General features: G+C 32.7%; 1 protein-coding gene across 3 annotated transcripts in view; it reads right to left on the bottom strand.

Moving 5' to 3' along the window:
* The window catches only part of Cfap47 (cilia and flagella associated protein 47), a 246,663-nt gene that overhangs the window by 44,396 nt on the left and 186,189 nt on the right, over window positions 1–16,078 (bottom strand). For all 3 annotated transcript variants that reach the window (XM_050129779.1, XM_050129780.1, XM_050129781.1), the window contains 2 exons: window positions 5,992–6,167; window positions 4,203–4,310 (listed from right to left, as the gene is read on the bottom strand). In XM_050129779.1, coding sequence (XP_049985736.1) covers window positions 4,203–4,310; window positions 5,992–6,167 — 284 coding nt within the window. The remainder of the gene's footprint in view (window positions 1–4,202; window positions 4,311–5,991; window positions 6,168–16,078) is intronic.

Here is a 16,078-nt window from a genome sequence, read left to right as displayed (position 1 = left end):
TTGGTTTTTAATGTATGTCTATCTTTGACATAATTTCTATGCTGATTAAGCAAAAAAAGATCACTACCACATAAAAATTTTCTTGATAGAAAGACATTAGGGCATTTCTGTAGATCTTTAAAAGCTAATGTTTATCAAATATTTGAATATTCAGATTTTAAGAAATCAGAGCCATGATTTTCAATGCAACATTATTCTGGTTAATAAGTATATAGAATGTATATTAAAATATATAGAATACACACATACGCACATAACACAATATAGTATAGAAAGAAAACTTTTCAAATATTTCTGGTTTTTCTTATTGGTTTTTAATGGATGCCTGTCTTTGTCATACTTTCTATGTTGATTATGCAATGAAAGTCTTTATATACACATAGTTATATGTATATATAAAGAAACTGAACCTATATGTGTGTATTCTTATTTTAAAATATAATTTGCAAAGAATAATTATTGTTTTTGCACAGTGGATTTACATCTAGATATAATGAAAGAATTGTGGTTTTTGGTACTAGAAATAAAATCTAGGACCTGTATCCATCAGTCTTAGTTCAAAAATACACAGAATGAATCTACAAAGAATCCTCTGGTTTCAATCCAGTGATAAATGAAGCTCATTGTATAAAAATACTGTTTCTTCAAAGAGAAAGGTATATTGTTCTCCTAGCAGTGAATGCCATGACACTGAACAACAGGTCAGAAGTCAGAATAGAAATGGCCTCACATATACATTCTCTGCTTTAACTCAATACAAAGCTGTGAACCACTAAATGTGTATCTTGAAACCCACTGTTTTCTACAGAATTTTGGTCTCTTAAGTTGTATATTATAATTGTTTATATATTTAAGAGTTATCACTATGATAACAATAAAGGGTTATTGATTTTGATATAAAAAACTCAAGAAGTTCTGGAAGATAAAACTGAATTAATCTGTCAGATTGGAAAATAGCAAATGCTGGGGGAAAGGGTAAAATAATACTGAAAATTTTAAACCAGTTAGAAATACTAAATCAAAATCACAGCTGTAGGACAAATCGGGAAAACAAAGAAATGGCATAACATTGGGAGAGTTCAGAAACTGAAAGCCAGAAATTACTACAAGAGTGTCCATTTATCTTAAAACATAATTGAAAACAGAGGCATAGCAAGAAATATTATTGAGACAGAAAGCTGGATGCACTGAAAGATCTCACAAATTTTCAAAACCGATAAGGATAAAGGTTAAACTCGCTAAAACTTACTACCAAATGTCGTTCAATGCCGTGTACCTTTTAATTAAGCACGCGTTTTAAATCTAACTTCGATAAGGATAAAGGTTAAACTCGCTAAAACTTACTACCAAATGTCGTTCAATGCCGTGTACCTTTTAATTAAGCATGCGTTTTAAATCTAACTTAAACATGAATGTTTTTAATCTAACCTAGAAAAACATGTTTTAAAACAAGATTATTTAAAAAGGAGAAAAATCTTACAACCAAGTGGTTTAGCTTTTGTGGTAAGCCTAACAAAATGAATTAATTCCTGGAACCCATGTTAAGGTGGAAAGAATCAAGTGTGCAAAAGTGTCTTCTGAAATTCATTTGTGGATCACGGCATGAGTGCTCCTACATTCATTCCTACACATCATGCCCATACAATAATAGAGTTTTTTTATTTTTTTTATTTTTTTTTTATTTTTTATTTTTGAGACAGGGTTTCTCTGTAGCTTTTTGGTTCCTGTCCTGGAACTAGCTCTTGTAGACCAGGCTGGCCTTGAATTCACAGGGATCCGCCTGCCTCTGCCACCCTAGTGCTGGGATTAAAGGCGTGTGCCACCACCGCCCGGCAATAATAAAGTTTTAAAAGGAGTACACATCTGGTACAGTATGAAAAAATGGTCGCAAAAAGAAGCAAAACATTTCAGATATTTATAATGTTTATATAGAGGTTTCATACATTAACATTTACAGTTTTATTGCATTAAAGATCTGTGTGTACTTGTGTGTGAATGATGGACACAGCATCTAGGTGTAAGTCAGGGGACAACTGACAGGAGTAGATGCTCTGTTTCCATAATGTGTGTCTTGCCTGGGGTTTGAAGTCAGATCATCAGTCTTCATATGAAGAGCCTCTATTCCCCAAATCATTTTCCCAGCTCATACATATTAATATTTTAATACATGAGAAATGCTCAGAAGTTGAAATGATTTTAGAAATACTATGGGGAAGTAAAAAGTGTTAGTACATGACTCAATTTTTCTAAAAGAATTGTTTAAACCAGTTTTTTTTTGCCTTCATACTTCAACTTTGACTTGACTGCAATTCATCTTTGCTGGAGATGTCCAGTTGCTGGACTTTTTGATCTTAGCATGACCTCAAGTCTACAGAGAGTAAAGGAACCTGAAAATTTTATGCTTCAGGCTAAATATGGTAATGGAGACTACAACAAGATTTCAAAAGCCTAGGAGTGATTAGTAATTCTTCACTTTTTTTCTCCCAAAAATGCAAAAAAAAGTTTAAGTGTTATCACCATAAAGAGATGATAAATAAAGTCTCTTTTTAATTTTTTTTAATTTCCCCCTCCTCCCCCTCCTCCCATTTCCCTCCCACTCCTCCCATCCCCCTCCCCCCTCCCTCTCCAGTTCAAAGAGTCAGGGTTCCCTGCCCTGTGGGAAGTCCAAAGTCCTCCCCCCTCCATCCAGGTCTAGGAAGGTGAACATCCAAACAGACTAGGTTCCCACAAAGCCAGTCCATGCAGTAGGATCAAAACCCAGTGCCATTGTCCTTGGCTTCTCAGTCAGTCCTCATTGTCAGTGACATTCAGAGAGATTGGTTTGTTCACATGTTCATTCAGTCCCAGTTTAGCTGGACTTGGTGAGCTCCCATTAGATCAGCCCCACCAATAGTCTTAAGCTATGTCTCACAGTCAGTAAAGTGTTGGTCTTAAAACATGAGCACCTGATGTTGATTCCCCACTGTATTGTGTCTGTCATACCATTCCTGAAGCAGAGGTAGGAGGATTCCTGGAGCTCATTAGATGGCAAGCCTAGCTGAATCAGTGAGCGCCAGGTTGAGTTAGAAACAGTTTGAAAACATATGGTGGAGATAGATACTGCAGGTTGATATCTGGTCTCTACATGCAAAAATGTGCACTTGAATAAATGTGTATATACACATTCACCAAATATACTGACATATACACATACATACATACATACACACACAAAGAAAAAATGTGAGGATATTTTTTTTAATTGTCACAATATATGAAAAGATGCACTGTACCTTACATATACAATATTATTTTTCATTTTTAATTGAATATAAAATGGGATAAGGCCAGACTACAAAAAAATAAGCAAATGAGCAAAAATTTAACTTATCTTGCTTTATAAGGCATACAAAGTTGTAAGAATTAAGCTCTATATTTCTTTGCAAGACCAAGGAGTGCAGCACTGCGCATGCTGTCACTTTTGCCCTTAGAACTTCTTTACATATCCTGCTTTCTTCATTAGTCTCATTACTCTGTTAAAATTTTCATAGTGAATTATTTGTAGTGGTATTTGGGCCTAACATTTAGCAATGTTTAACATACTTTTTGTATGCTGAGGAAGAGCTATTAGTAAAAGGTGCTTATTTACCCATTAGACTATATAAAGGTAATTCTAGTTTATTTTGGTTTACCAGAATCAAATTGGTCAGACACAGATTAGAATCTTAACTATCTGAGTGTGAGTGAACACTCAAGGGAACACAGAGTTAACCAAGCGGCCTGATGTTCACAGTTCCTCATGGCATACCCTCTGCTTTGAACAAACAATCCTTCTACCAGTTTTTATTTAATCCTGAACTTAACTTGTTCCCAGACTTAAGCCATATATGTACAACAACACTTCACTCCCACTAATATCTAAGTACAGTGAGCTTCACTCCCCATTAGATGCCACCGACTATTTCTTCTTTACATTAAAAAGGGAACACCCCTTTCCATTTTATTTTGGATGCCTGAATACAGGAGCTTACTCTGTACTGCAATAGTTCCTTTCCCTCCTTTGAAAGCATCTTTTGTACAGAACTCTTACCTACATCGTGATCTGTTTCTCTTGACAGGTTTTCCCATTATAAGTATATTCACTATGTAGTTTAAAAGGGTAATAAATGCCTTACAAAAGAGTTTTTCCCTTTTTTATAACAAAATTATTAAATAGAACTTACTTTCCAAGATCACACTGCATTTCTGGTATTTCCTTTGTTTTGGGAATATCAGTTGTCAATTTTAGTAAATACCAGAACTCTTCACCCATTTCAGGTTGAAAAATAATGCTGTTGTAGAGAAATTTTGAGAATTTTGTCAATCATTCTTGTTTGTATAATAAACATGGAAAAGCAAAACATAAAATGGTGGTACTATCTGGTTTCAAATGCAGTATTTAATCACTAATGTGCTATATATTCCAGTCTTATAATTAATGTATTTGTGATTTTTCAATTTTTGGTGGAAAGATTACTTTATTAAAGGAAAGAAATATTGTTATTAATACAGATTTAATAAATATTTGTTGAATTAATAGAAACTGATTACATGAGTATTTTAAATATCAATGTTAGAAAAGATCATGGTCTATATCTGCAGTTATATCAAATATATTGTATTATATGCACACATTCATGTGAAGCCTATCATAAATATGCAGTTTTAAAGAACATCTTTAAAAACAGAATGTGTTCCCCCCTCAGAAGATCGAGTTTGCTAAAGTGTAATATATCAATGTGTTGATATCTCAGTTTTATTGTATTTTTTGTATAATTTCAATCAAGTCATTTAACTTTTTATGTTAGAATTTCATTATTTATAAAATGGGATAGATCAGTCTGCCTTGCCTTACTCTCTCTATGAGAATTTTATGTACCTAAAATGTATACCAAGCTGATAATAATAGAGTAAGCAGGTAACAAATGCAAGCCCAGAGTATGCCTTATACATACAAAAAAAAAAAAAAACTCAAAATGAAGTTTCAATTGGTACTTGTAAATCCTAGAGTCACATTAGTGAGATGAGAGAAGTCCCCATTTCTAATGACAATCTAAAGACAAAGTCTTTTAAAAATAACAACCTGCTCTCATCTTCTTCTTTTATACCATTCTGCTCTTTCCCCTCTTGTTCAACTTTTTAATTTTTTAATGTTTTGAGACAGTATCTCTAGACCAGGTTCAAGATGGTCTAGAACTCACTTTGTAGTCTGGGTTTGCCTCATACTCAAAGGTCTCCCTGTCTCCTGAGTGGTGGGATTATAAATATGAGCCACCATGCTAAGGTAATGAACTATACTTTTTTTGATTTATACTATTATGAATTTTTATCCTTTAAGGTCTAAAATATATATTATTTTATTATTCTTTCATTACAATTAAAAGTAGTTACTGCTATGATAGGAATCAAAATAAAGATTTTTACAGTCATCATTTTCTGAGACAATGTATTCATAGTACTACACTAACTACACAGTTAATATATACATGTGTGTGCATGCACACTTACATGAATGTGTATGCTTTCAGGAAACGATAATATTTCTAATGCAATTCTGTCTATGTCTTGCAAAGAAATAATTTATAGTTAATTACTCAAAGGAGTCAAGAATTTTTAAAATTTATTTTACACACCAACCAGTTTCCTCTCCTTCCTCTCCTCACATTCCCTCCCCCTACCTACTTTCTACCCTTGCCCCATCTACTTTCTTCTATCTAAAAGATACATGAAATTTTATCAACAAGATTAAAAGTTAAATCCCTAGTTCTCATGAACCATCCTCAGTTCACTAAGGAAGACTGTACTTGAAAAAAGAAAAATGAGAAATGTTGGAATGTTTTAACTTGACATTTCAGTGAATAGTAATTTTGCACTGAAGCAAACAAGAATTAATTGTTAAGTATTACATATTATTAAAGAATAGTTCTAACTTCAAACATTCAACAACAAATTACAATAAAAGCCCAAAGCTACCTTTCTTCTTTATAGCCTGTGGCTGCTGGAGAATACCATACAATGTAATTCACACATTCCAATGGATGCAGTCTCATTTCCTCTGGTCCACTAAGAGCAGAGGATGTAAATTTCACATCCAAACGAATACTTATTTCTTTTGTATTGGAGATGGGAATTTCAATGCAGACAGTCTCCTAGGAGTATGAAAGAAAAGAAGGACATGATCAACTTCTATTCTCAGCATAATCATTTCTCTTGGGAATGAAACAGAAAGAAAAACCATTACTTAAGGCCATTGTTTTATTTTTTTCCTTTCCTGGAACATTATTGAATTCATCTTTATTAAGTTTTAATCTCATATATGTTATCCATGATTAATCTTTTTTTTTATTTTGTTTTGTTTTGTTTTTCGAGACAGGGTTTCTCTGTGGCTTTGGAGCCTGTCCTGGAACTAGCTCTGTAGACCAGGCTAGTCTCGAACTCACAGAGATCCGCCTGCCTCTGCCTCCCGAGTGCTGGGATTAAAGGCGTGCGCCACCATCGCCCGGCTTCCATGATTAATCTTGATAATAATAACAGAACATAGCTTTAATAACAAGCAAGACATAGAGAGCTAATATAAAAAATAGTTAAAAATTACTTGTAATATTACATTTCAGATAAATTTTCTCTAATAGCTTTATTACCATGAGGTCCATTTTCCAGTATGTCCTCTGGTAATAACTCATTGATTGCACAATGGTATATTTTACTGATTTTTCTTTTTATTTATTTATTTATATATTTATTATGTACACAATATTCTGTCTGTGTGTATCTCTGTAGGCCAGAAGAGGGCACCAGACCTCATTACAGATGGTTGTGAGCCACCATGTGGTTGCTGGGAATTGAACTCAGGACCTTTGGAATGGCAGGCAATGCTCTTAACCACTGAGCCATCTCTCCAGAGATGCATTTTTCTTTTAAGAAAATTCTTTTCCCACCCATTTATCAAAAAGATTGATACAGTATGAAAACTTCTAACATGTAAAAGGCTCAGTGACTTAAGAGTTTAGATTGAGAAGTGGAGCAGGTAAGAGAAATATTAATAGTACCANTGTGTGTATCTCTGTAGGCCAGAAGAGGGCACCAGACCTCATTACAGATGGTTGTGAGCCACCATGTGGTTGCTGGGAATTGAACTCAGGACCTCTGGAAGAGCAGCCAGTGCTCTTAACCTCTGAGCCATCTCTCCAGCCCCTTTACTGATTTTTCTAGGCAACCTGATAAAATCTTTAAATATAATATAGAACATTTTGAGAAGTTTCCAGGGATTAAAGAAATAAAACTAATTATAGTATATCAGGAAACAAATATCATCAACCACAAACTAGCCTAGCAATTTTGCCTGGAGCTGAAGTGAGAAAAAATTAAGAAAATTAACAGGTCCTGCTCATTTGTCATCATGTACTAGCCATATACATCTTACAAACAAGCAATGTTAGTTTAAGAACATGCTTTCTGGGTCTGAATTACCTCACTCAAGATGAAACAAAAAAAAAGAAACCCAACCCCACTAAACAGAGAATGAAATCCAAACAGCAGATTCCTAGGCTATTAATATCTGTTATACTTTCTGACACTTATTATATTTATTCCATTTTATTTCTTAAAAATAATTCTGGGTCAGCAAGATGCTAAATTGATTTCTACCAAGTCTCACAATCTGAACTTAGTTCCCAAGACCCATATAGAAAATGAGAACCCATGCCTTCCTACAAGTTCTCTCAAACTCTACAAGCACATTGTGGTAAACACCTATGCATAATCTCTCTTTCTCTCTCTCTCTCTCTCTCTCTCTCTCTCTCTCTCTCTCTCTCCAACCCCCCCACACTAAATGCAATAAAATTAAAAAAGTCATGTTTGATTTATTCACATTTTAAAACCTATACATTGAATATGCAAACTCTGATCTGAAGAGGAATAAAATATTATCAGTATTTGTGGTATAACATTTCTTTTGGAGCATATCATTACTAACAATACAAGAACACAAAGTAAAACTGTTTGTTTTCACAATTTTCTCTGAATCTCAGAATATCTTGGACTCATAATTCTCTCTCCACTCTCAAAATTCTGGGATTTTAGTCATAAACATATATGCCTAACTTGAAATTACTTTTAAACTTACAGTTTCTTTGTGAACTATCATTTGTGTAATACAAGTAAGCATTTACTTTACATAAAAATTATAATACATTAGGGTTCACTAAATCTTAAGGGTACATAGAATGGGAGGATGGAAGCCACAAGGCAGTCATATCACAGTGCCTCCTTAGCATGCTTGCTATATCCATAGCTAATTGTCCCTACCTGAACACTTAGCACCTACCTTGTACATCTAGAAGCATTATCTAATTCTTTCAGAGATGAGAGATATAATAAAATAAAAAGATAGATTATTGAATCTACTTTTATAAAGCAAGTACTAGTTTTAAATATTTTATATTGCATTGGACATTTGTATATTGTATACAAATTTTGTAAATTGATACAAACATGATATAAATTTGTTTAGCACATAATGTACATATATTTCTACTGTTGTTCAAAGTATTGTTCTTATACAGCTCATATAACAATGTAATGCAAGTTTCTAGTCTGTGAAAGTTATTATTATCAACTCTTTAGGATAATAAAGAAATACAGGTTATTAATTTGTTACGTATTACAATTGAACTTGGAGTCACAATAGGTATGTTTATAAGGTCAAACACATATATACACATTTTAGATAGATTATCTTCAAACACTTCAGAGATCTAAAGAATATGGCATTTAAGTTGTTTTAATAACATAGTTTTTTAATGTGATAATGAGACATCTTTGCTCCTGAAAGCACAATTTACTTTGAAGAAGATGATGGACATCCAAGACAAGGTGTGACAGCCCTTCAAAAATCCTGCTTGACAGAAAATGTTGAATATTCTAGGCCTTTAGGCTGAAGATGGATGAAGACAGATGCTGAACACTGCCAGAGGAACCTTGGGTGACTGTCCAAGCAGTCAGCTATTTCTGTCATTTCTCACCTTTTTAGAAGTTGCTTGATTGCACTTCTTGCTTACTCAGTTAATATTATTTCCTTCTCTGGTCTCTGAGGGAGTTGAAGACTAGAAAAATGATAGATTATCATTTTTCTTGTTTATCAGATTCAGAAAAGAAACTCATTAAAGAGGTGTAAAGTGTATAAGGGTGAAAGATATCAAAAGATCATTTTAAATGGTAATGCAAATTAGGATAGTAAGTATATTAGGTCCAAGACTTTGAACTCTCAAGATAAGTTAGATAATGGAGTATTTTCTCTGATTTTGTCAAATGCAAATGGACTAGATAGACATTGTTGACGCATTCATTGCCTGTATACATTGTATGTAGTTAATGTACTTATATATTTTTATGTTAGATATAGCGTTCTTTTTTATTTTAGACATAAAAGGGAAAGTAGTGATATTTTGTTTGTAATCTAACAAATAAAGCTTGCCTGAAGATCAGAGTGTAGAGATAAATCACTAGTTAGCCATAAAAGCCATAAACACACAGATTTAAGAGGAAGGCAGATATCTGTGAGTTCAAAGTCATCCTGGTTTACATGAGATTGAATCTGTTTTAGGAGAGAAACAGAGTTCGCACAAAGATAATCCCAGCACTTGAGATCACATGCCTTTAATCCTAGCACTAGGGAGGTAGAGACAGGCGTGATATGGCTGAACAGAGAGAGGAATATAAGGGGGAAGAGACAGGATCTCACCCTTTCAGTCTGAGCATTGATAGATGTAAGAACTAACTAGTGGCTGGTTGCTTTGTTTCTCTGATTCTTCAGCTTTTACCCTATAATATCTGACACTGAGTATTTGTTAAGACCAATTAGAATTTGTACTACAGATGAGCATTTGGACAGCCATGCTAAATGCTTATTAACTCTGTGTTCGCTTGAGAACCCCTAAAGCATAACTTTCGGGAATAAATTTCAACAGAAACATAAAATTTATTATAGTCACAATATTTAATCTTATGCTACATATTAACATGATATATATCTAACATGATAGAAAACCTATCAAATTTCATTTTATAAAATTTACCTTGAAATTTCAAACTCAAACAAAAATTTTATACGTGGCAATTTAAAAGCACGGTTTTATATGGATATTTGTAGTTCAATAATACATGAAAATATTCAGAAAATAAATAAAGCTTAATTTTATAGCTATAAGGCCTTTTATGAATATAAATTATGTATTTTATATATGGCTGATATGTTCAGTAGGATAAGAAATTTATCATTCATTAATTTTTGAGATGATAAACACGTTTGAGTCAGAACTTTGGCTATTTTGAATAATTCCTGAAAATACATCATCATTTGGCTCTAATAACATAATATAAAGTATCATCGCACATGGTGTCAGAGGACTTCATCCCCAATACACAGGAGACTGAGGCAGAAAGATTTTGAGAGTTTGATATAAGCCTGGTCTACCCATGTCTAAAAAATATACAAAGAATGTAACAACTACAAAATGCTTAATGTCTTGTTGTTCAGTGTATCCCACCATATTATACATTCACTTTTATGAAAAATTTAACTTTTATACTTGAGGATTTAAATTTATATAAGTACTGTTTTAAAAGTTTAAAATCTTTGGCTGTTATTTGTCTTGCCAAAGACATAGTCCTCTACTTTGGTGAGTATGAAAAATAAAATATAAATCTGTTTTAACTACTTTTTTTTTTGAAACTCAACTTAAATAGTAATGAGGGAACATGGAGACTTCTAAAGCTATCTTTCATCTTCACACAAGTTATTTTAGGTTCAACAATAGAGTATTCCTTTATAAGGTATCCAACACTCTTCTCTTCCTTGCCCTTAAGCAATATTTTAGCCAGAATAATGTATGTTAAAAATTGCCTTCATATGCATACTTAATTATGTGAAATATAAAAACATTAAAATAGAGGAAACCATAAAATGCATGTTGTGATTTAAAGTTATAGAGAAGTATCCATATAAAATTAGAATACTATTAAAATACATTAAAATAAGGTTTGCTTATTAATGATTTCAGAGGCAAGCAATACACATGTAAGATTTTAGATAAATGTAAGATAATTTTAGTGTAGATTTCATTTATAAGTTTACTAATTGTCACAATGAAAACAGCATTTCAAGATGTTTAAACACATCATTAAACAAGTAATTCTTTTTACATGCTCTACTGGCAAGGCAGTATATGGAATAAAATCTGCCATGCCTTTTGAATCTCTCTGAGATCTGGCCATGAGGAAATTCACTGTTCACGTGATCTTCCTACCAATTATTTGGTTCATACTCCAATCCCACATGCCTCTTTTCTTTTCCTTAATATTTGGGCTCCCTCATCCTTTCCTGTCAAGTTAGGTTTGTTCCCTGTGTTTATACATTTATTTGTACTTCTATCTGGGAGCATTCCCACAAATCTTCAAAGTATCTTCATAATCACCCAAAATTGCTTTTATTCACAGAGATAGTAATTTCTAAATTTATCTGCTCTTTTACTGTAACAGTGATGGTGTACACTGGGTGGATTAAATTTGGTGATATGCAATGTGACAACTTCCACTGTTTTTAAAAGCATAATGTTTGAATTTGTTGTTTGGTAATTTATGCACATATATAATGTGTTTTGGAAGGCAGCTGTGCACCTACAGTGTATTTTGATTATACCCACCCAACTTTTCCATACAAATCCTCCCACAACCTGAACCAAGTCCCCATTACAACTTCATGTATCTAACTTCTCCTCTTCTTCCTTTGCTACTCTTCCTGACTGTGCCTAACTAGTACTGTCCATATATGCATGGGTGCAGATCAATTCGCTGGAGGATGGACAATCTACAAGGGGCTAACCACTAATGAAAACCGACTCTCCACCACCCCAACAGTTATTAACTAACTACCTCAGTTGACAAGTTTCACTGATTACTGCTATCCAAATCCAGGAAGAAACCTGCCCTTTTCAACTCTGTGTAGTGATCTTAAAATAGTTCCCAGTATGGAAAGAGCTATTTTTCTTATATTTAAGACAATTCAAACTCAGTCAATATTTTTTCTACTTGACTCCCTTTCCTGATCCCATTTCCAATCCTCAGGATTACCTAGAAGTTTCTCAGTCTGGGGAAGAGGGTTTATAGGATCCACTCTTTTCAACACCCTGGATGCAACTGCATTTCCTCCTATAATTATTTTTTTTCAATATAACACTGTCAGTTTACAAGATACAGGTTGGACAAGAGAAAATAAAAGAAAGAGGATTAATTGTTGCTATTCAACCTTCTCCATTTGACTTATTAAATTCTTACTATTTTGCATTATATTTTAATTTAATCACCAAAAGAAAGACAATTAAACTGTCATCTCATCATCATTGAAGAAAACATAATTTCACTGCATTATAGGTTGCATGCTTATTGGCTAGAAATGGGTAAATATTTCTCATCTCCCTTGATCAGCCATAAAATTATTTGCACTAAATGTCTGTTCTCCAACTCATAGTATGCCCCAAGTCTCTGGGCAGTAGAAGAACAATCAGAAGTTATATCTCTTAGGTCCTCTTGCACATTGGTATCTTGTTCCTTCTAATGCTATGTGAGTGATATCATTATATGATTTATATAGCAAGGCAATCCAAAACTAGTAGAAAATTTGTTTTAACTTCTTTCATCTGATGTACAGGATGAAGGAATTATACAATGGAAGGAACTTGATTTTCAAAATTACAAAATGGAAGATGTCTACACACGACTCAGGAATATTTGCACAAGATTGTTAAAATCAGTATACCTTTTATTAATAACTTTTGAAACCCTGGGTTTATTTGTAATGATAAAAATGCTGCAATAATTTCTAATACATGTAGTGATTCTCGGACAAACAATGCAGCAAAACATATTGTAATAGGAAATACAAGGATCTGTTTCTGAGGTTAATGATTTTTATCTGAAAATCTAAAACAATAAAAAAACTTCCTAAGAAATTTCTCATTTCAATTATTTTGTTTGTTTTTTAGCTACATGAGAATTATAATTTCCTGCCTAAGGGGTCTATACTTGGAATGTTCGTGATAATTTCTTACTCTCTAGCTAGAGTAGGGCCATGAATATTAGAAACACAAAATAAGTAGTCGTGAAAGGTGTGGTCTATGAGAAGACACTATGCTTGTATATAAATGTAATTATCCATATTCCTGAGATACCGAATACTCACAATACTTAGAAGTATCCATTTGAAAATCTGACACGACACACCTGAACTAGATTGTCTAGATTGCCTTGTTGTTTGAAAGTTATTGATTGAAGGCCGTAACTTGAGATCGGAGCACCTCACCAACTGTTTTAACTGAAAACTTCATTACTTCTTGCTGGGCTCAAGTAAAGATGTTTTTGTATATAAACAATTGAGTCAATGTAACAGAAAGTTACAGGAAATACCTTTCACCATATCCTCTATCAGAAGATGATCATAATTTCATTATAAAATGATCATATCTGAGATAGAAAACATGCAATACTACTAATTTAGGTAACATTTCATTGAGGAAATTTTCAACTCCACTTTTATTCAATTTGCAAACATCACCAAGTCAATAGACAAATGGAACTTTGGGCAGTTTGAAGGAACTATGCAATTCAGAGAAATGATAGCTACAATCTACCCCAATAATTTTCTTCAATTGAAGTTAGTTACAGTACTTTGGAAGTTATAGAAATGAAGGAGGCAGTTATAATCTAGAAATGTCATAGTCATCTCTTTGCTGCTCTTATCTGTATGCCCTTTCACCTCACAATCCATAATCCAACCTGAAACATACACAGTGCAAAGGTATTACTTTCTGTACTCGGAATTAAAATTATAGTCTTTCAGATAATTGTAACGTTGTTACCTAGTTAACATATACTTCCTACTTGAAGATTTTAAAGGTGAAGAGATGGGCAGGTTCAAACCTTCCTTCTTTTTCCATTCAGAGTAGTTTTTTTTTTTTTCCAATTGTGGATAGGGATGTCTCAAAATAGCTGCATTTTTGCCTCCAAATTCCCAAAGTGAGATTAAATCTTAGGAAATCTTTATTCATTACTTTTAAAGAAACTGAACTTGCTAAAAAATAATTAAATATCTTCCATCTTGAACTCATTCTAGAATTCTCTTTTTATGTGCAGCACATAAAGTTTTATTCACACACATTTTCATAAGATATTTACTAGATTTTCTAAAGTCATTAGGACAAAAATAGTTTACTTTTATTTTCCCACATTCAAGTTATATTGTAGTTACAATATATGTTGTAGAGGAGGTGTTTTATTTTTTGTTTGTCTATTAATTCAAAAAACATAGCCTAAATACTTTAAATCATCAAAATTACTGTCTTCACATTTAATTTCCTTTTACTGAGAATATAATCTGTTGCATGATTCCTTCACCGTATAGTAAACAGTAACATAAAGACATTTAGAATACAAATATTATATGGATTTCATTTTAAAACATATTAGATTATTCATTCTTGTCTACAAAATGTGGAAAACACTTTAAATTCACAAACAGCTGAGAAATCCCTGGAAATGAGAGATGTCTTATTATTATGAATTACAATTGCTACATCTTATGATCTTAGGTTTAAGTAAAACATTTCACAAATGAGTTAGCAAACCAACAAATGTAGTTTAAAATATGGCAAAGTAATGTTTATGTCATGAAAACAATTTCCTACATATGCATGAAAGTACTAAGCATCTACTTCAAAGATTACGAAAAGGCTTTACTGTGTGAATATTTAAAAAGAAGCAATTCTAGTAAACTAGTCTCTGTATTGGAAAGTTAAAGAAGGTATACAATTTTTTGGCTAGAAGGGCAGGTAAACTTAATGAACTAGAAGCAACATCATTTGACAATAGCACCCATCATAGACTTAGTTTAAAAAACTCTTTCAACCTGCCTCAGTTGAAAATGAGTATTTAATTAAAACAAAAACCTACCTGTAACTACAAGTGGAGCAATATAGTAAATAGCTACAATACTAGAGGAAAGCAATATACTCATGAAAGGGAAATATATCTATTAAGTTTAAAAAGAAAACATGAAATGCCTCAATGTAAGAGACACATAGAAGTTTCTTTACATTTTCTAAAATTTTACATAGCTATATGAAATACTTAAATATTGTGGCATTCTTAACCTGTGAAACATTGTATCACACTCAAAAATGAACATTATGAAACAAATACCAATTTTTTTCATTAGTATTTTCTTACAGGGCTAGGAACTGTTGCAAGAAAATAAAAACGCCTTATGAACATTTTAGTGAGAATGTGAACAGGAGTTTGTGATTTCAGACTTGCATGTATGTCTCCTAATTTTTACACATTCCACCTTATCTTCCTAATCATACAAAACAAATATTCAGCAAGTAAGCCAATGGTTCCCTTTCTAAGGTACTGTCTTGTATTCCTAATTTTTTAATTGTCTAAATTTTTTCTACCATGTCTTCTTAAGGAGAGAAATTCTAATTCAGTGATCATTTTACACATCAAGAGGTTGTGTGATTAAAGTGCTGTTTAAAAATAAGTTTTTTTTTGTGGCCTGGAGAGATAGTTCAGTAAGAACAACTGTCACTCTTGCAGTGGACCTAGGTTCAGTAACTAGCACTTATATAACAATTTATAACAATCCTGAATTCTAGTTCCTGGGTATCCAATACACATTTCAAGCTTTCAGGGCACCAGGCATGTAGGCAGTGACAATTGTACATGCATGTATATAAAAAGTCATATTTATAAAATAAAAAGTAACAAATCTTTAAAAGATAAAATGAAGAAAAATAATCTTTTACGTAAGTCTCTATGTTACTATAAATACTAGGTCAATGTTCATTGACTGAAATCATCCTATCATCAAGACAGATAATTTTCCACTTAGAAAATAATGCTTTTGCAAACTACATTTGAATGCATTTCAACATTTTCATCATGTATTTCCTATGCCTTAATGAAGGTTTATCCAGAAGACACCTTGGGATATAATCAACTTAATATG

The sequence above is a fragment of the Alexandromys fortis genome, unplaced genomic scaffold, assembly GCF_014885135.2.
Source record: "Alexandromys fortis isolate MF-2015 unplaced genomic scaffold, M_Fortis_MF-2015_v1.1 scaffold_313, whole genome shotgun sequence".
NCBI classification, from domain to species: domain Eukaryota; kingdom Metazoa; phylum Chordata; class Mammalia; order Rodentia; family Cricetidae; genus Alexandromys; species Alexandromys fortis.
This window is presented reverse-complemented; position numbering and strand designations above follow the sequence as displayed.